The following is a 25,986-nucleotide window of genomic DNA, read 5'->3' on the forward strand; positions in this document are numbered from 1 at the left end:
GAAATCAAGTCAAATCACCAAGCATATCTTAATTTGGGCAAAAATGGTGACTTGGCTTGGGGTTTCGTCATGCCCTAATGATGCCAGTATTTTCCTGGCTACCCCTCCTGTTCCCACTGTGTGCAGGGCCAGCTGGGAGGCTAGGCTGCACCACCTGGGTGTCTGGTCAAGTTCGGTGCTCAATGTGCTCATTTGCAGGATGACATGCTAAGGGGCAGGGCGGGACACCGCATGCTGGGCCACCAGAATGACCTTGTTAAGCTTTGAGTAGTCAATGAGGTCTGGCCGGTGTCTGTGGATGAGCGCACAGAGTCCAAGGCCGTCTTTCCAGCTGCATGACGGTCGAGAAGAACAGGAACACATGTTAATGGAAAGAAGGCAGCAGCCTGAGCTGCTCTTGGTCAGGTATTGGCCTGAAATTTGGGACGTGTGGTCCCGAACTTCCTTCTGTCTGGCTTAACGCACCCCAGGACCTTGTGGCCCCTTCCTTAAGCACTCTTTTCCCTCAGCGGCTGAGGACAGCTGCCCCCTTGCTCTCTTTTCTACCTATAGCTGCAGACCCACCCTTGCCTGGGCTTCCTCCCCTGTCCCTGCTGGCTCTGTGCGGTGACAGGTGGGCAGATGCCTCCCCACTGCCTCTGCTGCCCCCTCCTCGGTGCCCACCAGCCCCGGATTTCTTCCCCTCTCTTCTCCAAGTCTCAACTCTGAGCCTTTCCTCAGGGTCTGATTATCCATGGCAGCAGAGGACTCCACTACACAGTGTGAAATGTAAACCACTCTCCTACTCACACAGAATAATAAAAAAGATCTGCATGAGAAAGAAGTTGGAAGCAAGTGACAAAAATCACACTCTCAGATTATATGCGGATTCATTCATCTGGCTTCTATAATTTCTAAACATGATTTCCCCACTCCTCTTGAATTCCAGAATACAAAGCTGCCTGATGATGGATTTTTGTGTGCACCAGGGATCAGGGTGCAGACAGGACGTGAGTATGCAGACTCTGCTTCAGTCTCTCCTTCTCACTGAGAAGACATTCCTGCCGCCTTCTCTTAGCAAAAGGTGAAGGCCACATAAAGTGCATTCCTGCACCCGCTCCCAAATTCTGAAGACCCATTCAGTTGCAAACATGAGAGTCACTTATATAGTATGTTGTTTACCAGCCTCCCAAATCTCCATCAAACATTTTCCTCCAAGAGACCTAAAGCACCAAAAATCATACAGCCTCAGTCTTCCTACTACATAAGGTGACTCTCAGGGAAGAAAACACTGGTGTAAACAAACAGTGCTGTCCCACCATCCAAGGATTCCAGCACAGATACAAGAACCCCAGGGCCCTGGCTGCTCACCTAGTGTGGAAGTTCTGGATGTTCACATTTCTGTAAGGAGCAGTTTTCCTCTGACACCAAAGCAGTAGGCCTTCTTTGGCAGAGGTTTCTGAAAAGATAGAGAGGGACAAGTGTCCACAGGGAAATAGTCACCACTCAATTCCCCCAACTCCTAGGTGCTTTCCAAAGAGACCCCCACCCACAGTGGACAACCACAAATGATCATCTTTCTTGTGTCTTTTCAAGAGGATGTAAACTGGATCCCTGTTCCCAGGGACTGGTTCTGAAGACACATAAGGGACTTAAAAAGGACAGTCAGGCGCCGTGCAAGTTGTGACACAACAAACATAAAACCAGATTTCAGGGTTAGTGGTAACTTTTAATGACTTTTTTAAATGAAAAAAAATTTTAATTTTAACCATTTTTTTAAATGAAAATGTAAAAACTGTAAATGAACATAGTTTATAACTTAACTAACCTGTCATCCATCTCATTTATAATTTATATGGCTAAGTAAATGGAATTCACAGAGGCCATTATGTCTGAAATGTATTCCCTTACCTAGTGACTTATATACTATTTAAAGGCTTTTACTGGTAAATTTCAAGTTTGGCCATTTGATTGAGCTCTGGCCAAGTTAAAAGAACAATGACCCTCTGAGGTAGCCAAGAGGATGTGCTCCTTAGGTGTCCTGCTGCTGGGAGCAGAGGGCAGGCAGCAGATGTCCCAGTGGCCACACTCCGAATCACTCCTGCAATCCCCAGAAACTGATGACCGAGCAAGAGGGCCACTTGGGCTGGGCCATTCCCGCCACGAATGCAACTCCTCTGAGGAAAACCTAGGCTTAGGACTCCCACCAGCCCAACGACAGCACTACAGAATGAGACTCTTCTTCCCTGTGCCCTCCCTTCCCCTTCTGCACAGGTGTTCCTTGGACCTTTGGCCGGACGGCTCTCCCAGCCGTCTCATGCTTCTCCCCACCCCACTTAATCCTCCACAGGCATTTCCCCCAGTCAATCTCTTGCATTTCTGTAATAGACTAAATGCTTGTATCTCCCCCTAACCCACAAAAATTTCCTGTGTTGAAGCCCTAAACCTCAGTGTGATGGTATTTAGAGATGGAGCCTTTGGGAGGCAATTAGGGTTAGATGAGGTCACGAGGCAGGGCCTCATGATGGATTAGTGCCCTTACAAGGAGGCTTCAGGACTTCTTTCCCTCTCCTTCTCTCTCTCTCTCTACCATGTGGGGACATACTGGGAAGGTGGCCATCTACAAACCAAGAAGACGGTCTTCACCAGTAACCACCTATGTTTACACCCTGATCATGGACCTTCAACCTCTGAATTAATTTCTGTTGTTTAAGCCCCCAGTCTGTGATACTCTGCCATGGCAACCAGAGCAGACTGCGCTTTTCATACCACACTGGCACTTGTTTCTTGGAGGACTCAAGGGTACATAGATCCAAACAGCTCCTGAAAGCCACTCGCAGAACCTAAGGTTCTGCTTGATTTAAGTGTTAACAATTTAGAAAGTCCCTATAAACATGTAGACCCTCTGCTAACATTGGGTATTTTATTGTAGTAAGAGCTTAAAGTTGGTTTTTTCAAATAAAAGCAAGTATTCTGTAATTATTTACCTAAATTGTTCATTCTAGTTCAGACTCTTCTTTGCTCCGTAACCTGTTGAAATAAACACACTCCCAAAACTTCATGTGCTATAAGAATGATTTGAATAACTCCTGTTCATGTCCCTTATCTAGCAAATTCTTGTTAAGGAATAAGACTGAAAGTTCTAAGACTTTATTTAAGTATTATTGGTGTGGATGTTGTGATACGGACCTCCATATCTAGTTATTCTGCTATATATGTAACTGCCTGCTTTTGGGGTCCTGCCTAATGGAATTAATGAGAAAAAGGATATCAAGAGGAAATACTGTACTATATCTTATAAAATTGAAATGAAACTTAGTTAGAAAAGTAAATGGAGGTAAATTAGAGCAATATAATCTTTTAACTGATACTAAAGTTTAGATTTACAAGTCATTAAGTTTCTCCTAATTTCTGTCTGAATATGTCTGAACACTTAGGCCATGAATGTCGAACAAAGTTCCCCTCTTTTTAATTGGCTACTCTAATCACAGCCCCACGTCCATTTTTAGATTTTCCGCAAAAGGTTAAGAAGCCTGTGCCAACTGTGTGCCTGACTGTGGTAACCACTGCCTGCAGGAGTAGGTAAAATCTGAAACATGGCCATTTGGCACATAGCCATACATCCGCCCATAAAACCCTGACCATGGGTATAAAAACATGTTATAAGTATGTAGTGTCATTAAACAATTTTCTAAATAATAGACATCATTAAAACAAATTAAGATTATTTTTTAATAGACTTACAGAAGTTGAGGTTAAGAAATGACTCCATAAAGTAAAACAAATAAAAATGTAAGTTAGAAAACTAACATCATCTACTGTGTTGGACACTGAAAGATATCTGCTTGAAGAGATTTAGACTCTGCTAAAGAAATGACCACTTTCGAATGTTTGATTTCTGAGTCTTCTGAAAAGCTGATTAATATGTCTTTGTATTGTGATGCTTTGCAAAGTACTGTGACTTGATTATCTGATTTGGGGCACATTGATAATAATTTTGGGGAAAAAAATCTCTAATGGATAATATCATTTATAACTACATTTGAAATAGAATTGCCTTCAATTAATATTATCATTAATTTGAAACTTGAAAGCAATCAGAAAAAAACCTGAGGTCAAATTCACCTCTTTGGAAAAGGATTTGCTAGTCTAGCAAACACAATAATGTGAAAAAGATTTTTAAAAACAGTATTTGTTCCTTAAAGTTGGGCTCTACTGTTTAAATATTTAAATTTAGAAGTATATACAATTGATAAAATTATTATAAATTATTCTTTAATAAAGCAGGAATATTAAGAAGCATGTTATTATTTTCATTAGCATGAAAGGAATGAACTTTAATAAAAGTACATTGTGTGGTTTTAAAATTCAGACTATTTATTAATCCAAGCTGGCTGCCATTCCTAAGGTTAAATTTTTGAGCTTTTAATATCATTATATCTTACTTTGATTTTTAGATGCCATAAATAGGACTTCAGTGATAGAAGGAAATAGTCTAAGTGGATCAGAAACTCCTTAAAGGTAAGTACCATAGGCTTCATGTCATCTGATACAACAGTAGGTAAACTGTTGCTTTTCAATATTTGTTGACTGATTAGTAACTGAAATCACTTAAGAAGATCAGCATCAGAGAGTACTCAGTACTCCATCCTGGGCAGTATTACAAATAATGCCCCTACCCCTCACCATTCAGGTATCTGGTCACACATTAGGTGACAAGGTTAGGGGAGGCTGACTGGTTGGAGAATTCAGACCACCTTTAAATACATTCTGCAGCTACACATTTTGTGATTTGAGGGCTAAATAGGTAAAATTCTAATTTTAAGAATTTGAAATTGACACTCTTTGACAGTGCTGAATTCATCAAAATATTTAGGAGTACAGTGGGCATAAAAGACTAAAGATGGACATCTTCAGTTGGCAGTGCCAAGATTTAGGATTCTCTTACAGTGATGGAACTGTTGTTGTTAGGCCAAAAGATATAATAACAATAGAGATTTTGCTAAAAAGAGAGAGAGAGAAGAGGGAGAAAGGAAGCAAGGAGGAGAGAGAGGGAGAGCAAACTCAGATTTCAATTGAGTATTTTTTTCACCTGAAAAAAAGTGTTTCAGCTGTACTAAAGAACTCATAGTTGTGAACCCACCAGCATAATAAGCAATTAAGAAGCTCAAAAAATGCTCATTTTAAAAAACAACTTCTGTTCTGAACATGTGCTCATCTTTTCCAAAAGGATTCCACCCCCACGAATAAAACAGCATGGCTGGGGTCTTTTCTCATACAAATATAAGACTTGTGAAAACCCAGCTCACATATCTTTCATTCAACCATGTAAGTAACTGTTGAATTTTACAAAAAACTATTCAACTTTTACTTTATATGGCCAATTTGCAAATTACTCTAAGTATCTTAATACAGTCAGATGCTTAACCATATCTTTTACCTTCAACTGAAATATCCTGAATAGCAAAGCGAAGGATGATGGTCCAGATCATACCCAGAGTCATTTTCACATTGCCATCAACAATTTCTTTAGGTAAGAAAAACAGCACAAATTAGTATAAAGATAACATAATTAGCACATAAGTTTTTCCTGTAAGTTATAAATTCCTTTAAGTTTTGACTTCAGAGCTATTGGAAATATATATATGTGGTAAGACCAGTTTATGTTTTTATAAGAGTTGCAGCATGTCTAGTTATAAACATGGTATTCATAACCAAATGTCTCCTGTTTAAATGAATTCTGAGTTAATAAGTACAAGTCTTGCATATGCATACTCACTGAAAACAACCTGGGAGTTTCCAAAGTTTAAAGACTCACTTAGTCAAGGCTCTAAATAATCAAATACAGTAAAACAGGCTCATCTTCACCCAGATGCTTCTTCCAGCATTGCCTGGTGGGCAGGTTAGTGGAACTTAGTTGTGTTTAAGAAACAGGGTAATCTCAGCTCCTACCAAACTCACCAAGACTCCCAATCTCCCACAGAGACTGAAGACACCACTTCCTTCCTATGAATTTGTTCTATTAAGAAAGCCTGGGATGTACAAGTTCTTTCTCATTCCTATAATCAGTTTGAAGGAGAGGGTGTTACATTGGACTCTATACTTTACAGTAATCCTAGAGCCTAGTCTCCCATTCTCAGTACCACTTGTTCTCGTTGCTGTGCGCCCAGAACCTGGCAGAGAGCCCAACGTGAAGCGGGCACAGTAAACGGTGGGGGAAAGGGAGGGAAGAGTTCACCCAGCAGCAGGCCTGCTTCCCCTGTGAGGTGGGTGTGGCAGTCAGGGTTCTTCCCGTCACACCTCACTTACCTTCAGCCCCGATAGACACCAGTTTCACACCTTTGCTGGCTATGTAATCCAATGCTTTGTTGACATTAGCAATTTTGTGGAATCGCATTTTTCCTCGGTCAGGTTTGGGGAGCCTTTCCCCTGTTAGATGAAAGAAGAATAGTATAGACATAGAGAAAGTAACCCTTGATGCAGAATCAAAGATGCCAAAATTCACAAGTCCAGCCTTCCATAAACAGAAATAGTTATCTGACTGTTCCTGATGTTTCCCCAGTTCCTGTAAAGCACAGTACACTGTGATTAGGGAACACTAATCAAAACACTTTAAGATCAAAGGGACCAGTGGGGAGCCATACTATTAAAGCCATATGTTTTTCAGATCTGCTGGAACAAACTGGAGAGTACATTTTGGCGTAAGAGCCAACCTACGAATGAGTAAAGAGAAAAGCTGATTGGTGTCCCTGGAGCCTTCAGAGTTGCCAACCAGCTATTAGAGGAGGTCAGGATAGCCTGGTTAAACCACAGAGTGGCTGCAGGGCATATAAATGTCATTTGTTCTTATTTTGTTTTGAGGCAGTGGTATTATTTTGATAAGCCAATTTAAAAAAGAACTCACTGCTTTCTTAGAACGGAAAAATAACTCGAGGCAGATTGTTCTTTGGAAAGGTTTTTGTGGCCAATAATACCACGTTCTTGCCCAGACAGGATCAAAGATAAGTTTTCATGCAGTCCTCTTTAAATAGATTGTATCTACTACTTCCATATGGAAGCACGGGATTGGAGTATAACACCTGTGAAAAATACTTGAGACCAACCTGAGATGACTTCCAGAAGCAGCATGAGTTTGAGACCATTCCTGAAGTCTTCCTCGATGTTCTCAATCTGGGTGCCCGCCTTCCTCAGGTGGGAATTACACCAGGCAGTGAAGGTCTGCAATGGGAACCAAACACTGTTCAGCACAGCCCCATCAGCAATCGGCCCCTCCATGTGGACAACACTTGACATCTTATACTCTGGGAGGCCTAAGAGGCTCCAGACAACATTTGAAGGAAAGAATAATTTGAGGCCCAAAGTGGAATTTTAGTTAAATTCCTCTTTCAAGACAAAAATTCATTTATTTGATATACCAACCTGAGGAATTTTTGCCTTTAGTTTTAAAAGGCACGACCTTTACACCTACACCTTCACCTTCTTAAAAACCTCTTACTCTGTTGGAAAGGGACTAAATTAGGATGTGCTTATTCCCTGCATACAAGAAAAATAAGCTTGCTTACAGAATGGATGAATAAATAGTGTTGAAAGAATGTTGAAAATGTCTTACTTGGAAGCAGAATGTGAGTGGAACTGTGTAGTAGAAAAAGGAAAAGGGAGGAGGGGCCCATAACTCCTAATTAGCTACAACTAGTTTATCCTGTATGAACAACGACTTTAAGCTAGTAACTAAAGCAATTAAATAAATTTGCACTACAGTCAACCATTAAATAATAATAATAATAATGATGATAGTAATAGTAATAATGACCTCCTACTAGCATATTCCAGGCCCTAGGCTAGACCCTGAATTTCAAAGGCAATTAGTTACAGTCCTGCCCTAGAAGGGCTCACAGTCTAGTCATGTTAACAAATGACGAGGACAGTCTTCAGCCGAAAGGTGGACTATATAATAAGTGTCATCCAAAGTCATTCTGTTTATTTTTCAAGCTTCTTTTAACTTGCCTTCCACTTGTGCACTATTTCCTGCCAAAACCAGATTAGAAAATGCTTCTGGCACCTGCTGGCTAAGAACGCAAACTGTCCCCTTGTCTCATAACAGCTGTTGGGCTCAAGCACAAAGTGCTAGCATGTTACACTAGCTGTGTGTGGGGAGACACACAAGTAGGGTTTGTATTATAGATGAGAAAACAAATCTCCCAGAAGCACACAGCTTCTGAGGAAGAACATGAAAAGCCATAATTTCCATGAAAATGATTTTTCTGGGTAATAAAGAGGATTTTCCAATCTGATTAATAGTCACTTATTTCAATAAATAGGTGATGGCATTCAATTCCAGGGCAAAAAGAAAATATAGGCATTTTCTTGGATTTACAATAATAAATTTTACCCTTACAGCCTAAAGTAATAACTATTCCTTCTAAAATACATCTAAACTTCAGTCAGTTCTAAACAGAAGAGATACTGTAAACCATACACTCCAGATGTGCACCCAATCAATGTGGCAGCACTTGATTGCCAAGTGTGGTCATTTATATGTAAATTAAAGTAAAAGGAAACTTAAAATTTAGGTCCTTAGTTGCATAAGCCACTTTCCAAGTATTCAAAAGCCACAGGTGGCTGGTAGCTACTGTTCTGAATGGTGCACATCTAGAACACTTCCAGCATCACAGAGTGTTCAACTAGACAGTGCACCTTCAGATAATCAAAGTTTGGTTTTGTGGCTATGATTATTACAAGGGCCTATTATTTATTTATTTAAATATTAATTTTATTGATTTGCTTTTTGAATAGGTAATATATTTCCTTGGGTCAAAATTCAAGTGGCTCAAAAGGGTATTAGGCGAAAAGCGTCCCTCTCAGCCTTCTTCTTAGCCACCCAGTTCCCTTCTGCTGTTGGAACAAACAGATTTAGTTTCTTGTACATCTCTTCATGATATTCTATGTGTATATAAATACACAGGCAAAGACATCAGTTTTTTTTTGTCACTTTAACACAGATCATAAAATACATTGTTCTACCCATGGCTTTTTTTTACCCACTTAAAAAACATAACTAGAGGTCATTCCCTATCAGTACAAATCATTCCTTTTTATGGCTGCATAGTATTCCACTGCAGTGTATATATCACGCTTTACATAACCAGCTCCCTACAGATGAGCATTTAGGTTGTTCCTAGATAACAAAGTTCTTACAGTGAAAAACATCCCAGATCCTATTTTCAGCCAGCAAAAATATTTTAAAGGTGTTTGGTTGGGTTTTTTTTTTAACTAATAATACTGAGACTAATCATACACCTACTCTTTAAGGAAAGGCACAAGAGAATAGCAGTTGTGATTTTTTAAAAGGGAACTGATAGAGAGAGAAAATATAAGGATATAGAATATTTAGAGTTGTTTTTGTTTAGATTCTACTTAAAAAATGAGCAACTGATGGCTGGGGCAAATTACCTTACCTTGTTCCCATGTTATTTAAATCCCTTTATAATAAAAGTATCAGAAGCACTTCTGGATGTAAGCCCAAAGCTCCTTATGAAATTGATGCCAGCTTCTTGACTCCCACTATGGAATGCTGTGAAAATTTGTTTAGTATTACCTTTTCACGGGTAAACATACAATGGAGGTAATTTACCATAGGTAATTATTCTGTTAGGCAAATCCAGGGAATGAATATAACCTAAAAGTCTATTTATTTAGTTAAGTCTAATGAAGTTTCCCTATCTTTAATGAGCATTCCTAAGAGCCAATGAAGATGGTAACTAGCCAACTTAAATGCGAAGAAGGACCCCAACGCTCTGTAATAACAGCTTGCAAAAAGGCAGTGCACCAGAAAAGGGAATTTTAAACTTTGTGAGATGTTTAATTTTCATCCTATTTACAAATTACTATGGCCTACAGAGACTGCTCCTATGCATTTACCATCACCCTCTGTTTCTGTGAAAAGCCTACTAATTATGGAGGAGATCAAACAAAAGCAACAGCAGCAGCTAAAAAACCTCACACATTCTGCCTGAGGCTTTTCATGGATGTTCCTACTGTTTGATGGGAACATGCTTAAGGTTTATGAGAACTAAATCTCAGAAAACTAAAATGGAATGAAGGTAGGTCCACATGGTTTTGGAGGTAGGCTGCTTGGATCAAACCAGACTACAAGCCAGATGTTCCTTCCCAAGAGAAACAGTGCTCAGTGAAGCAGACCTGGACTACTGAGGAAAGGGGCCAATGACTTCCTGGCCCTGCTCACCTCAGCAGCTGCTCATTCACACCGGAGGTCCTCCAGCCTCCTTGCTTGCTCCCAACTCAAACTTTCCTCTGCTTTTCTCCAGGAGGACAGCTAAGTGCATCTCAAAAATAGGCACAGAAAAAATTTTCAGAGCCATCCTAAGAGACTCAAGATGGGGGACCACAGAACCACTGTAGAAGGTCCCCAATTCGACTTATGGTTTTTTACTTTACAATGGTGTGCATTCAGTAGAAACCATACTTCCAATTTTCCTGGGCTAGTGATACATGATAGACACTTTTGGGATGCTGAGCAGCAGCAATGAACCACAGCTCCCAGCCAGCCATGCAGTCACATGGGTAACCAGCCACTGCACTGACAGCAGTTCTGTACCCACACAACCACTCTGCTGTCTGTTTTCAGGATGCCCTTCAGTATGTTACATGAGATAGTCAACACTTCATTATAAAAAAGGTTCTGTGTTAGATGTTATTGCCCAACTGTAGGCTAATGTAAGTGTTACAAGCACATTTAAGGTAGACAAGGCTAAGCTGTGGGGCTCGGTAGGTCAGGGGTATTAAGTGTATGCTCAACTTACTATATTTACAACTTAAGATGGGTTTGTTGGGATGTAACCCCACCGTAAGTCAAAGAACAGCTGAACCTCCAGAAAGGAAAGGCTGATATTTCTAGTCCTTATCACCTTCCACAGAAGCTCACAACAAAAAAGTAAGGGAAAGGCTGTTCAAGACACAGAGAAAAGAAGCAAAGACAGTGGAAGTCACTGCCTCACTATGTATATTCTGCTGATAAGGGGAACAAATATTAGCCTCTCTTCTCAAAACCCAAGAAATCACAGCCCATGAGTCACAGGCCAGAACAGGCAGTCCTGTAGGTGCAGCCTGGCCTCCGTGCCCACACAGGCCCTCGCTGGCCACAGTCAGGAAATGCTCCAACCACAGGGAGCAAAGGAGGGCCTGGAGCTCCAGCAGAAAGTCTGAGGGATACTCAAACCATTGGTAGTCTCTCCTCCATTATTTTCCTGAACATAACCTAGGGGCCCAGAAAATGTTCCTCAGTCCCCAAAACATGGCAGTTGAGAAAAATATCAGTCCAAGGAGTTTGCCAGGAATATCTGTTAGCAAGAATTGTTAGCCCCATTCAATGGCAGGCAAGGCCATTCCTTCCTTCATAAAGAACTTGTTAGCAGTCCCTGTCCATAGCAACTATAAGACTATTGTCCTTCTCAAAGTTAAATTCTATAATACGACAATCAGTACCAAGTGCTGAATGGCAAAAAAACACTTATGTCCCTATTGAAATGTTGAGATAAGCTTGTGTTACCAAATGCTATGCATTTGTATCTGGTTTCTTTTTAAGTTAATTAAGCCTATAGACATAACCTACATTGTAGATTATGCACAGAAATAAGGGGAAAAGGGGCTTTTAATCAAAACGAGTAATGACTGTGATTATTTATATCATTATTTATACAACACAAGTTCACATCTCTACCTGGAAGAGATTATTACCTGGATACACACATGAGGAAAAAAACAAAATCAATACTGAGTCTGGCACAGTTCTCTGAGTATGAACCCACTGCATGCTGTCAGTTAATTATTAATTCTTTTACCAGTAAGGTTTTAGGCCTGGGCTGACACCCCTAAGACTGTTCAATTTACTATTCCATTTTCCCCAAACAGAAAATTTGGCAACACAACACTATAAATTTCCTTTATGCTTTTTAAATCAGCTTTTACTTTAGTAATAATTACATAAAATACTGATTTCAGATCCCTGGAATGGAGACTCAAAAAAGCTTTTGAAGGTTTTCTGAGTGAAACAGAATAGGGTCTACTGAGGCCTGGGCGATTCAAGCAGAGCCTGCAGCCTGAGGCTGGGGGGTAGGCAGGGCTGAAGAGCGTTCAGTTATTAAATGCACTCTTATAAGACAGCACTGTCTGCCAGGCCGAAAATAGTTTGGGGCACTGTCAGAGTGTTCTGTGATTTTGAGGTTGCATAACATTTACTTTCTGCAGTGAGTAAAGACAATACAAGGTTCACTGTGTAGATTCCTGGCCTGCATCCTGTGGGGTGGGCACCTGAGCCCCAGGTAAGCAGGGCTGCAAGGACAAGGGAGCCCATCCAATCAGCAGCCATGGCCCAGAACTCAGATTCTATTTCTGACTCTGACACCATGCAATTATTTGTCCTTCATGCCCTGACACTTTCCCAGCTTCAAAAAAGGAATAGTAATTGTTATGATCAACTTTATGAAGTAGCTCAAAAGGTTATCAGGAGGACAAAAATATGAAAACCAACTGGGCAACATTACCTATCACGATGCTTCTTAACACCCTCTCCCGTAAAAATAAAACTACTAAAAAACACTCTGTGGTTTCTTAAGTTGATTTTCTAAAAATGCTCCATTTATTTTTCTATTTATAAGAATCACTTTAATAGTGCTTTGTTTTCTACTTCATAAATTCCCAATTTGCCAAGATTCCTTCTAATTGCTTTCCTGGTTCTTTTTAAGTATTAGGAAAGTGTGTGTGTGTGTGTGTGTGTGTGTGTGTGTGTGTGTGTGTGTGTGTGTGTGTGTGTGAGGGGTGTCTAGAAAGCTGCACATGTTTGTAAAATATGCAGTTAAGGTAAGAGAGGAGGGTCAGAGCTGTTTCTCTGAAGTATAAGTTTCAGTTTTAGCACCTAAGGAATGAGATGCTGCCCTTGTAAAGAGTAGGAGCCCACTCCTCTAAGGGGACCGAAATTCCTGCATCCACGAGCCTGGCAGCGCTTCACAGTCCTCTCATCCAGGAAGACCTTGATCCACACATCAAAGGAGGAATGACAGAGTGACCCTCATAAACACTACAATGGGTCACACCAGAAATCAACAATAGATCTTAAATTTAAATATTCAGACACTCAATCTTTTGAAACATTTATAAAGGGCTTCTGTTGGAGTTTACACTAACACCAGGGAAGTTCTCTGGACCCAGAAGTCACTCTCAGTGGCAACTGACTCTTCAGCACAGAGAACACTGAATATCAATCATCTGATCTTGAAAACATTCCAAAACTTCAAAGTTGCCCAGTGTCCAAGTTATATACCTTTCAACTACTTACACAGTATTTTAAAAATTCAATTCAACCAAGTAAGTACAAGAGTGTTACTTCTCTGCATGTGCTACAATCAATTATCAGATGTCTTAGAAGTCCATTCGGGCCCTAATGTTCTCCTAAATTGCATAACCAGGCATCTAACTATGCAGTGGGTAGCCCTTGTATTCTCCACCCGCAGAACTCTGTTTAGTCTCCAAGATTCTGCTCAATATCATGGCATGTGTCAGCTTGTGTAGCAGTCCCTGAAAATCAGAGGCCCTAAAATCTGAAGCCCAGCTCTGTGACCAACTCAGTGTCTGCTGTGGGCAAGTCCGCTCATCCCTCCTGTGGCTTATTCTTCCCCCAAGGCACTACTGATTCAACTAGTGTGCTGTGAGGTATGATGAATTAAAGAGACTGCAAAATATTTCAGAAATATAAATGCTATAGAAACACAAAAGAACAGCAGCCAGTGATAGCAATTCAAAGAAATGTTGAGGTGCTTGGGATATGAAATGAAAGGGGATTAAGCCATTGCATAGAAAAATAAAGACAGCTTATAGTTGCAATTTAAGGTGAGTATAGGAAATATTCCACTTCCAATAATTAAGTTGCTGAGCACATTTCTTAAATTGTTGCTGTACACAGACAGAAAAGGGTTGCAAGAAGGTCTGTGATCCAAGCACCCAGAACAATGCCGGGTCTTCACTGTTACCTGGTTTATCCTAATTATTCACACTGGTCAGGAAACAACAAGCATCATTCGCACATCTTAACTTCCTCAAGGCACAAGGTGTTCAGAACATTGGTATTTGCTGATAAGGGTAAAAATTTTGCCCGTGTGATTTTTTTAAAGACTTTATTCCCAAGAACAACTAATACCAAGAGCTACCTTTGAATCAGGATGTGATTCATAATACAAAGAGCCTTACAATTAACTCTTGTCAAAAGGCAAATCCCGTTGCATTTCATTGCAAATAGAAGGCCTTCAAATGGTTTCTCAGACTTTTATATGCCTGCAAACTTACATTTTATGAATCTAAGAACCAAAAATGGACACAGTAGCCTCTAATCCTACCTCCTTCACCTTTGCATCACCTAAGGCTGCCCGCACCCAGCTGGTGCACCTGTGTTCACACAGAGAACTAATACCTACTCGAATTTTCAGTATTTCACATCTCAACTGGGGTGATTTCAGTCATAATTAAGTTGGTACCTCCACAGTACCAAAATACTGCTTGTAACTTGAGTTTCAGGGATACTAATAGTACAATATACAATACAATACAATAAATACAAATGTAATTACTCCAAGGCAAGGAGAAAAAATAGAGAGGCAGCCTTTTTCTGTTGATTCACCCTCGACACATTCTGCCAGCCGGCAGGGTTCAGGATCTCTTTCTATTTCCAATATCAGGAAACGCTCTCAAATTAAAGGGTAGGAAAGCCCACAAACAACACAACTAACTGAGGCTGTCACTGCTAGAGTCCTGTAAGGACTAGGCAGGGCAGCAGGAAGAACACTGTCAGAGAACTACCTGGTGTGTGACACCACCACCTGAACAATATAGAATGCTGGTGAGAGGGACCCTTGGAGAAGCAGGGGCCTTTGTTTTGTTCTAGACAGTGCCTGGAACATACTGGCACTCTAACTATTGGTTGAATAAGATCTTACTTATCAGACTTCCTGGGACAGATCAAAGAGACAGCAATCAGGTTTTTGGAGGGATCAAAAAAAAAAAAGACCAAGGAGCTAAAAATCTGATCTGCTCAAGTTATAGGTTTTTAAAAATTGTGGTCATGTCAAACTTAACTGCAGAATCCTTAAATGTTAAAAAAAAAAAGACTCTATAATCTTGCAAAAAATAAAAGAAATATCATGTAAAAAATAAAAGGCAACCTCATTGCTGTGGGGATCTAACAATAGAAGGCGGCGAATGGATGATACAAAAGTGGGGAGGTTAGAGATGCTTACCTGGCACTTGAACAGGTAGTCTATCCATGCCTGCTTTTAATCAGAAATTCTGAACCATGAGTTTTAGGCTTCAATCACCATTTACTTCCTGGGCTGTTCAGAATACATAAAGAAAGGTGCTAAAAACTCTGAGGTTGCCTAACAGGAAAAAAATGTGTTTCAGGTTTTTTTTAACAAAGGCAAATCTAGCCAGTAGTACCTGTTTGAGAAGTCACCTTTCTGATAGGTGGAATCACTGCCATAACTTCCAGAAAGGACAGCACAGATTAAACTAAACGGAATTTGGAAAGGGGAAATGGCAATTAAGGCTACTTCATATAGGGAAAAATCTGGGCTTCCATGGAAAACTTGTGCATGTCTACAGCACCCCTTCTTCACTACTGTGCAACTCTAAGTCACAGATAACTTGAGTGTACCACAAAATAACTCCTGTCCATAGAAAAGAAATCCATTCTGCTCTGAACAAGGACAATCTTCTTCCCAAGGAAAAAAGCCTGTCTCCATTTAGACATTCGTTTCACTGCTGCTGGTCTATAAATGTGCTTACTCTTTCAGTTTTCTTTTGAACTGACTGTAATGCCTATCCACTTTCCTCATTAACATCATGAGTTACGTAACATCTCTGACAGGTGTTCAGTTTTATATCTGTAGGAGAGTCATGATTTTACCTTTAATTAAGAATTGTCTTTTAATATTTAGTTTTAGAGTCTTTCTTCTGAAAAAGGTCAACATTCCAACATGCTAACTATTCCAATCTAAATTTCATTGACTTCGGTGAAGACAAAGAATAGTAAATACACAAGAATGAGACACAGAACTAATTGAAGTCTATGACTTGCTGATCTTAAATTACAGTGTGCTTCCCTCGTCCTGTGAAATGACAACTGCCCTAAGTCTCAGCTTACTGCATTCCTTTTCCATGTCAAACTCTCCATTTCAAATCCAATATGTGTCCCCATGTTCCCTCTTGTATGAATCACCACAATAATACTGGATTTGGGTTGAACTATTTAGCACTTTTCTCTGTTTCATAAAGATCTTACATTTATCTAGAAACTAAAGTATTTCCATCTGTTAATTTCCTTCCAGCTCAAGAAAATTTCCTACAAACATTTTATTATCACTTAAAGGAGTCCTTATTACTCATTTTCCTAATTCTTATTTTTCAGCTGCAATTACTCATCTCTATGTCTATAATCCTCAAGGTAGAATTAAGCAACATAGCAAGGACACTGAACATTTCTCTGAGCCATTGGTCCAAATGCTAGTTTGCAATCCAAGCTATTTCTACTTTAATTCTGACGGGTGTTTTAAAATTCTTGAAACAAAATTTTAATTATAAGAAAAGTTATAGCATTCTCTCTTCTAAAGGACAGTTAACAAGTGATCCTGATAAAACTCCCCATTTTAACTGTTAAATGGAAAAAAAAAGAGTTAAGATTAGAAATATGCAGATTCTTCCTGAACTATTTTAGGGCTGGAAGCATATGTTAAACTAACCAAACCAAGTATCTTAAGAATCAAACTCTATGTCATTTTTGCTCTGAGAGGCTAAAAAAAATGGTAAGCTCAAAGAATCAGATGAAAGCTACTGGTGACTGGTGATCCGAGCTTAGAGAAATCTGGAGGCCAGGAGCCTGACTTAGCCACTGGCTGGGAGTTCGATAGGGTCACACCTGCCTCCCCCAAGTTGGCACAACCTACGTGGAGAATTCCTCTGAGGACTTTCTGGTAAGCAAGCATTTCAGGCTCTGAACAAACAGCCTTACATATGATTGATACTGAGCTACGCTTCCCAAAATAACTTGTTCCCTTGGAGCCTGGGAAATTACGTGCAAGATGTGGCTCCGTGACAGGGCAGACCCAACTGTTGCTCAGTTTTAGGCAATAGCACCATTTACTGTCCTTTCAATATTCTCTCCTTGAGGGTGAATTCAAGCTTCAAGAGAAGCAAACTGTTTCCCCTCCTCAGCCCACCCCAGTGACTAGGGAAGCAGCTTGTACTACAAAGACAGCAAGATAAATATTCTTTAATTCAAGTTCACCATACTGTTAGTATTTTCAGGGACTGAAATGAATGGCTGCCTACACAGAGAGATTAAAGTATTCATTTAGAATGAAACAGCTCTCTGAAATACACATTCTTTGCACTGGTGTTTTGGACAACAGCATAATTCTAAGTCAGAACGAGCCCTTAGTCAAGCAGGTGTACAGATGGGAAAAGCTCTGGTTAACAGAATGATAAAAAAAAATGGGGAAGCTGTTCCTGCCCACTCCACACTGGAGGGAACCAGGTTGGGATCTCCTCCATCGAAAAGTTCTTCCCTAGGACTCATGCTGAATGGAAAGTTGCACACAAGTATATAATAAAGGCTTTGTATCTTAAGCCATTTCGGGCAATTATGTATTATAGTATAAAACCCATAAATATATGCTCCTATACCATAGCACTAAGTGATTTAGCAGGCAATATGGCAAAATGTTAACACTATTTTTTTTCAAGTGACCTTCAAAAATGTATCTGTATTTTCTACAAGGAACAAGTATGACTTATGCAATTATTTTTAAATGTATCTTTAAAAAGTGAAAGTCTTCACTCTTTCCTGGTTATCTATAATTATGTTAGCTAGCTTTACTTCATTAATTCTCCTTATTTTTACCTGAATAAGGATTGGATATAACCTACTTGAATTGGATATAATCCAGCAATGCAAGATTTCTGAATTAACTAGATTAATCAGCTAATGAAGCGCTACTTCTAGATTTTTGAAGTTTCATGTTAAAATCCCTATTTCAACATCACATTTTAAAATTCTAATGGAGGAGGTACACACTGTCCAAGATTAAGGGCCGCAGAATAGAAATCCTCTGGAGTCCTACATATCCAGTTACGCAGATACCAGTTAGAGCAATAGAACCAACTGTCATACACCAGGTATTTCTGACAAGATTTTTCCTGCTTCCTTACCAAGTCCTTAAAGGACTCTAAATGGGGACAGTTCAACCTATGTCTGATTATAGAAACATGGGGATTTTTTACATTAAACATGATTTTATCATACAGTAATTATATTTGTCCCCACTCCATTCCCAGATTTTCAAATGTCTGAACACAAATCATTTTTTTAAGAGAAGATTTAAACTGCCAGCACAAATCGAGAGCTCTGACGGTGACAGGCTCATATATTTATAGAATGTGTAACCCTTAGTTTTTCCAAACAACTAAGCGTCTTAAAGCCTAGCACATATTAATATCAAATTGTCTGAAGTCTGAGCATATATAATATTTACAAAACTATATAGATAGCATATAAAATACCAAAAGTATTTCAGAGGGGAAGCTGGCCCACAGGAGGCCTCCAGGGAGGAGGGTGGTCCCATATCTCTCCCTGCCACAGCTGTCTGCAAGGCTTGGTCTCCTAAAGAACTCCTGATTTAGAAGATTCAGAAATTACTAGACTCTGGTACTTAAATGAGAAAAAGTATCTGAAATCTCACTTCACCAGTATTTGCATTTTTTTAAGGTTCAGAAATAAACTTGAGGAAAGTCATTACTATCCTGTATATAAATTACTTGGGACTCAGCATTATTTTAACCATCTCTGAGGTTGCCTTGCATCTTTCCTCAGAACAGAGGGGCCGAAGTCTGTACTCTAAACTGGACCACATCTAAGAGTCAAAGGACACCCTACTTCTAAAGTCTCTGGGACAACAGTCACAAGTGGGGATGGATGTCCTGGGCAAACCTGGATGTAAGTTCCCCCACCTCTGAAATTACGCCCCCTCCTTCCTCATTTCTTTTCATGAAAATATAGGCCCTGAGACATGAGCAACACATTGTACACCTTAAACAATGTTATGTTAACTATTCCTGAATAAAGCTGGGGGAACAGTAAGATAAGATGAAATAAAACAATAAAATAAAACAAGAATCTTTGTGAGGAATGAGGGAGCCCAGAACTGTGGTATGCATGCAGCCCCCCATCACTTCCAGGATTACGCTAGCAATTTTTCCATATCAAAGCAGACAAGGGCTTGATATTTGTCTAAATAAAATCCCTGGAAGCAGTCTTGGCAAGACCGCTCCTAAAAATAACCTTTGCCCAAGAACCCTTTAAATGTCTGTTCTCTCCTTACTCCAGCTATACTCTGGGGGTGGCGGAGGGAATAAAGATGCAGAAGTATTAAACTCAGCATTCTCAGACATTGTTTCCACCTCCTGTCTCAGACACAGGCTCACCGGGCAAAGCAGGAGGAGCCATGGTCATAAGAGCTAAGAGAAGACCAGACCAGTAAACCCAAATGAGGTTACAGGGTCGGCTGAAGAGATCAGTTTGCAGCAAGAGAATGGAAGCACTCCTTGCACATAGCATACATTCAATCAGTACTGACTTTATAATTGGGCACAAAGAGTGGGTAACCATCCACATTTACAGGATGTTGCAAGGCTTCACCTCTGCCAGAAGCGCTCCCTTAGCAGAATTCTACCCTCTTCTGCTGTTGGATCTGAAATTCACCATTAGGGGACTTGCTGGAAGTAGACAAGATTATTGTCTAACAAAATTCACCTTTAAAATATTAGTCACCTTTAAAAATCTCTGGAAAGGCAGGTGTGGAGAAACTTTAGTTTTTAAGAACAGACAATTATATTGTAAAAAACATGAGAAATCATTAGGAGAATCTGGAGGTCAGGGGAGATGTACAAGTAGAGCAGGCAACAATTGACTCACTATAGCTGTTCGGCTCTCCCTGCCAATTTCTTTCAAAATTTTGTTTAGTGAATAAGACATTTGTTGAACATATAAACATTTTTTTTCCTGTTTAGAGGAGACATCCCTGGTAATCAATTCACAATGTATACATATATCAAAACATATTGTACACTAGAAATGCATACAACATTTTATTTGTCAATACCTCAATAAAGCTGGGAGAAAAAAAGATTTGGGCATCGTCTATTCATGAAACTGGGGTTTTCCTTGGCCAGTTAGATTCAGAGGGGTTCACAATATTCTCTAATATTCTCTCTGCTTGTGTGTGTGTTTGAAATTTTTCATAGTAAGAAATTAAATTTCTTTAATTAAAGTAAAAAGAAAAAAGAAAAGCAGGGTATTTAAAATGTAAAGTAAAGGGAGTCCTTGGTATCCCCATTCCATTTCACAACATGTTAGGCCACTTCTCTGTGGAGCCCAAATTGCAGAGCATGTTCCTGTCCACTAAGACATCATGCCTGTAGGAGGATAACTCTAATCTGTGCTCTTGCTACCTCTTGAAGTCTCATTTTCTAGTTCCCAAAAGGAGTTGACTCAAATACTTAGGCATCCTGAACTCTGGCTACTTTTGGAACTGAGTCACTCAGACCAGCAGTTAATTCCAAAGATATGCCCTTAATGGCATGTCCTATAAGAGTCCATATGAGAGGAGTAGTTGGCTTTTCTTGGCATCCCTTCTGTCCTACTTCAGCATTTCTGTTGGACAAAGCACCTGCTAGAGGCTGGTTTGGAAAAAAACTTAAATGACAATATTTACCATGCTTCAAAATTCAGTTTTCTCTTTCTCATCAGATGTTCCTAGTGGTAGCAATTTAGAAACTAAAAATCCAGACACACACCTCTTCCACAGAAGCAGTAGGTTACTGATAAGTGAGAAATTAGGAATACTGAATCCCAGGCTTCTGCTCTAGGTTGTTGGTGACAGACCTGAGCAAAAAGCAGCAAAGACAGAAGTTTAGTAGTTAGAAGCACTTTTGAGTTAAGTAGCCTGCATTTGAGATTCAGCTCTGCCACTTGTAGACTGCACTACGTAATAAAGTAATTAGCATGTCCACATTTTACAAAACTTCATCTGTGAGACATAATATCTCTTTGTAATTTAGACAAAATTCTCTGTGCATTTTCCAGCTACCACTTTCCCACCCTCAACCACCTTCGGGCAAGTTATTCAACTTCCCTAGCTAAAAAATGAGGATAACAAATACTCATCTCTCATGACTGTTGTGGGGATCAAATAAAATAATATCTACAGTTAAAACAGTACCTGGCAATTCTCAATAAACAGCTGCTCTGCCCTATGCAGTGAATACTTTGAAATACTAAGAAAAATGTGCCAAATCCCCTCCTGCTCTTTTTTCTTATTCCACTGGCAAAAAAACAGAGCAAAATATCACTTTAACTGCCTTCTTGGAATTCTTTTCATTTTGGTGTTATACTGAACAAAACATCTCTCTGTCCCAAAATTTAATATAAGAAGATCAGGGCACCCAATGATGTATATACTCAGCCACCATCTATTTCATAAACTGCAATAACAGGATAGAAATTATACAGTTTGCAAAATGTAAAACACACGGTTTGCATTTTCCCAACTAGTACCTCTCCCCACATCCCAGCCCAACTTGACCCTCACTCTGGCCTCCACTCACATGTGTTTGTTTCAAAATAGAAAAATATTACCCTCTATGGGAAATCTCTCAATTGATTACAATCCTGTAGATGTCATCTATCATTTTCATGACTAATACTGTCCAATACCAAAACACTGATATTTTTTTAAAACCTTAAACCAAAACACCTAACTGAGGACAGTAATTCATTTCATGTCCTTAATTTTATAAATGATAAGGTAGAAGAAGGAAAGCTATCTCAGGGTTAAATTCTATACATAGGATGTCAAGATGAAAGAAATGCTACTCTTTTCAGTAACCCTTGCAAATTTTCAGTGAAGTCTTCCTCAGTAAAGCCTACCATTGGCCATTCCAATTGTGGGAGGCTTTTATGTCAGACTCGAGCACAACACCATAAATAATTCCTTATACCATTTCACTTCCTTTGACAGCATAATTTATCTCATGAGCTAGAAGATACCTATTCCACAGTACCAAATCCCTGAGATTCTGTTCCAGCAACTAAACTGATTCAAATGCCAGATTCAGACTGACTGGTGAGGTTCCAGTGGAATGCCAAGGTAAGATTGCTCCAGGAAGAAAATCAAAGCTATCTCCACCACTCACGCAGTTGCAAATCACCAAATGCACACAGGTTTTCATCCAGACAGTAGATGCGTCCAGGTCCAGGTCAGAGCTGCTTCATCCTGGAGGCCGCCCTTCTTAGCGCACCTCAGAGCCTTCCAGGTGCATCTTCTTCCGCTCTCCGTCCCTCCAGATTCAACTGTTGCCTCTGACCAGAGAACTCCTAAAGCTAAATTCCTAGCCTGGCCTTTTATCCTTGATATTTCCATTGGAAATCAGCCCTCAATCGAAACCTCACTTTTTTTTTAAGGTATTATTGATAAACACTGTTATGAAGGTTTCACATGAAAAAACAATGTGGTTACTACATTTACCCATATTATCAAGTCTCCACCCATATCCCAATGCAGTCACTGTCCACCAGTGTAGTAAGATGCCACAAATCCACTATTTGCCCTCTCTGTGCTACTCAAACATCACATATTTAACTTCTACAAAACCCAACACCCACCTTGCTTTCCCAAATGAATGCCAAGGACATAAGAGATAAGGCTATAGAGATGATTACAATTCAGTTTTAAAGCTCAGCTATTGTGTGATATTGGTCAAGGATCTCAAACTCAGTGCGACAATAGTGGTAACGTGCTTTTCTTGGGTTGAACCATAAGAAATTGCAATTTTTAGAGGTCAAAATGGTCAGCATTGAGAATTTCGTGTGGTTCAACCTGTAACATGTATCTCAATCTTTATGAAGAGCAATGAGATTACCTACCTTCTAAATTATTATTTTACATCTCATTTGACTATGCTCAAGTAACTTAATGTCTCCTTATGACTCCAAAAAATAGGATTTCTTGATTTGCCAATCTCAATTATAATTGTCTATGTATTCCTATTAAATACTGTTCCTCATTCCCCCAGAACAATCTCACAGTTGCCTATTTGTCCACGGGGTCCTCATAAGAGTTTCTTCCAAGCTAGTGCGCCTTTTAATGAAAAGGTTGTAATGGACACTAATAAGAACCTATTTTCAATGTACAGTCATTTCTAGGGACTGTCACTGACACATTCCACCCCCCCAGCAAAAACAAACAAAACAATGAAAGTCATGCTAATGTCTTATTTTGGACTTGGCACCTATCAGTTCTGCTCACACAGATTCTTTTCCAGGATCATACACACTCTTCAGAATCCCCTGCACCTACTCTCTATTTCCCAGTTCCACTACTATGACGCAGAGCACACCTTCTGAAAAAGAATTTTTACCATGTTTTCATATACAAAAATACAAATTTAAATGTATACTTATCTGAGTCTCTAATCAATTTGGGATTTTCTTTACTAATTGAATGCGTTTTTTTCATCTAGAAAAAAATGTCTTTTCAAATCAATCAGGGTTACTGGAACCTTGGTCGTTAATATGGTAACATATTTTATTGTAATTTAAACAAATCTGCATGTATGATGTTTTTTTAGTTCCAAAAATTCCCTAAATTCCAAGGATTTTTTTTAGCAGCTTGCCTTTGAAGGCTCAGTCTTAGAATAAGAATTAAGTCAGACAACTCCATCACTGTGAGGACCTGAGAATATACTTTGAGAAAACATGCTTTAAAAGCATTAAACAACCAGTGTGAGTGGGAGGTAATATACTAATAGCTCAAGGAATTATAAAGATTCCAAGAAAATTTTTCAGTTGTTAAATTTAAAATTTTGAATGATATTAAAGTATTTTCAGAAATGTGACTCACAGTCCCTTCATTCCACAAACATGAGTGCAGACCCTCAGCAGGCCCAGTGCCAGACCCAGGGGATCAAAGAAGAGCATTGAGGGGAGACCAAGACTCCAGGTGACCCATGTTCTAAAGGGCCTCCCAGAGGAGTGGCCTGAAGGAGCAGAACTCCCAGGAGGGGTGGGGGAGGTAGGGACTGGGCATAAGGCAAAGGGGCAAGTAACATGGTGAGGGTGAGGGCAGGGCTGGGTCTTCTGGAACCTGCAGGGAAGTAGAGGAGTTGAGGTTAGCTCAGGCCTGGCCTCACAAACCACTCTCAAGAGGTCTGACCTCTCTCCTGCAGATAGTAAGAACCACAGAGAGACTTTAGGCAGGAAATGCCCTGGCCAGGCCTCTGTTTTATAAAGTTCATTCCTGCCAGCATCGTGGAGGAGACCTGAAGTTATATGACCTGTGGAAGGGTGCTGAAGCAGGAGGCTGCAGCCCGATCCAGGGAGGAAACCCAGGGAAACACCTACTGGGAGGAAGGGCAGGCTCCACAGGAGCTGGGAAGGAACACACCTAACTCTCTGTTCCCAGCTTGGGCTCCAGGGAGGAGGGTGTTTCCATTCCCCAAGACAGGGGATCAGCAGGAGGGGCACTTTGGAGACCTTCTCTCTTCTCCATCCCCAGCCTGACTGGCCTGGGTGTCCCTTCTCTGTTTCTTGCTGACCTTTCTGTCTCCTGAATTAGGCTGTAAAAACTCCTTAAAGCCTAGGTGGTATCAACTCACTCCTCCATCACTGGCCCCTAGCAGGACAATAATAAATATCTGCGAAATGAATTAAAGAAAGAACAATTGGGCTGTGCTTGTTTACATTTGCTCAGTAGGACTGCAGGTAAAAACACCTTCCAGTTTTTGATCTAGAAAATCATGGGGAGGGGTGGGGTGGAGTGGGGTGTGTGTGTGTGCACAGGCTTGGATATGTGTTAGTGTAAAAACTGTTCCTCAGACTTCTTTAGAAAGACCCATTTCTTGCACTCAAGATTTGCTTTCCTTTGACATTTGTCTAGCCCAGTAGTTAGCAAGCTTTACCCCCCCAATCCTTGCTTTCTGTTCTCTCTGGAAGAATTAGTCCCGTTCCCAGGGAAACAGCGGTACAATCCTGACTGTCCTCCAACGTATTCCAATTTGACTCCTCTGCTCTGCACGGTAGCTCGGCGCCCACTCCAGCTCTGTGTCTTTTCTGTAGGTGTCTCCCAGCTGCAGTAGCTGATGCAGCTCTTTCTGACAGTTTTCTGAAGCTGCGTTAATTAACTTTCCCAGCTAAGAGTTCTATTTCTCCTCCCACACTCATAGAAAATCTTATTTTGAGTACAGGTTTCTCCCTTGAATCTGGCTGATGGGGCAGCGCAGAACCCAGGACCGCCGAAGTGCCAGAGAGAAGATACAGGGACCAGACAGGTATTTCTACCTTACGACTCCTGTACCTTGGATTCTGCACAGCAAACCAAGTGTACATTCAGAATGACAGTCCCTCTGGGGCAGAGGTTTCTTAGGGCTAATACTAGATCCTTCCTTTACACACCTGCCCATCAACAACCCTCTCTGGACATCGAAAGGCTACCTGAAACTCCAGCCCACCTGTCAGGTAATGGCCATATGGACACATAACTCGTCCCTTAGCGCTCCCTGCACTGAATGACATATCTTGTAAACATTTAGCTTTCCATCCAGACACAAGCTCTGGGCAGATAAGCAGCCTCTCCTCACTAGTTTGTTTGTTATTTGTCAGTACCACTGTCTTGAGTTTTAAGTCCTGGAGCTCTAATGGTGAGATCATGTCTGCTTAACTGGATTTATACAACAGCTTGCCGTGGAACAACATGGGGTTATTTAATACTTTTTCTAATCCCTCCTGATCACTCTCAAATTGATGTCTTCCTTACTACTGCTTCTATGAGTCCTAAAGATTCTAATCCATATGGTCCCATAACAGGTTTTTTTACCTGGGTCTCCCAGCCTCAG

General features: G+C 40.2%; 1 protein-coding gene across 2 annotated transcripts in view; it reads right to left on the reverse strand.

The window, feature by feature from the left end:
- ACTN2 (actinin alpha 2) overlaps positions 1–25,986 on the reverse strand; it is a 67,500-nt gene that overhangs the window by 36,083 nt on the left and 5,431 nt on the right. Inside the window, exons 2-6 of one of the 2 annotated variants that reach the window (XM_017676341.3) lie at positions 7,083–7,197; positions 6,289–6,408; positions 5,420–5,506; positions 1,351–1,438; positions 253–331 (exon numbers count right to left, since the gene is read on the reverse strand). In XM_017676341.3, the coding sequence (XP_017531830.1) occupies positions 253–331; positions 1,351–1,438; positions 5,420–5,506; positions 6,289–6,408; positions 7,083–7,197 (489 nt within the window). Of the gene's footprint in view, positions 1–252; positions 332–1,350; positions 1,439–5,419; positions 5,507–6,288; positions 6,409–7,082; positions 7,198–25,986 lie in introns of those variants that run through there. The other variant, XM_073241255.1, reaches the window with a different exon arrangement.

This window comes from Manis javanica, chromosome 7 (assembly GCF_040802235.1).
Source record: "Manis javanica isolate MJ-LG chromosome 7, MJ_LKY, whole genome shotgun sequence".
NCBI lineage: Eukaryota > Metazoa > Chordata > Mammalia > Pholidota > Manidae > Manis > Manis javanica.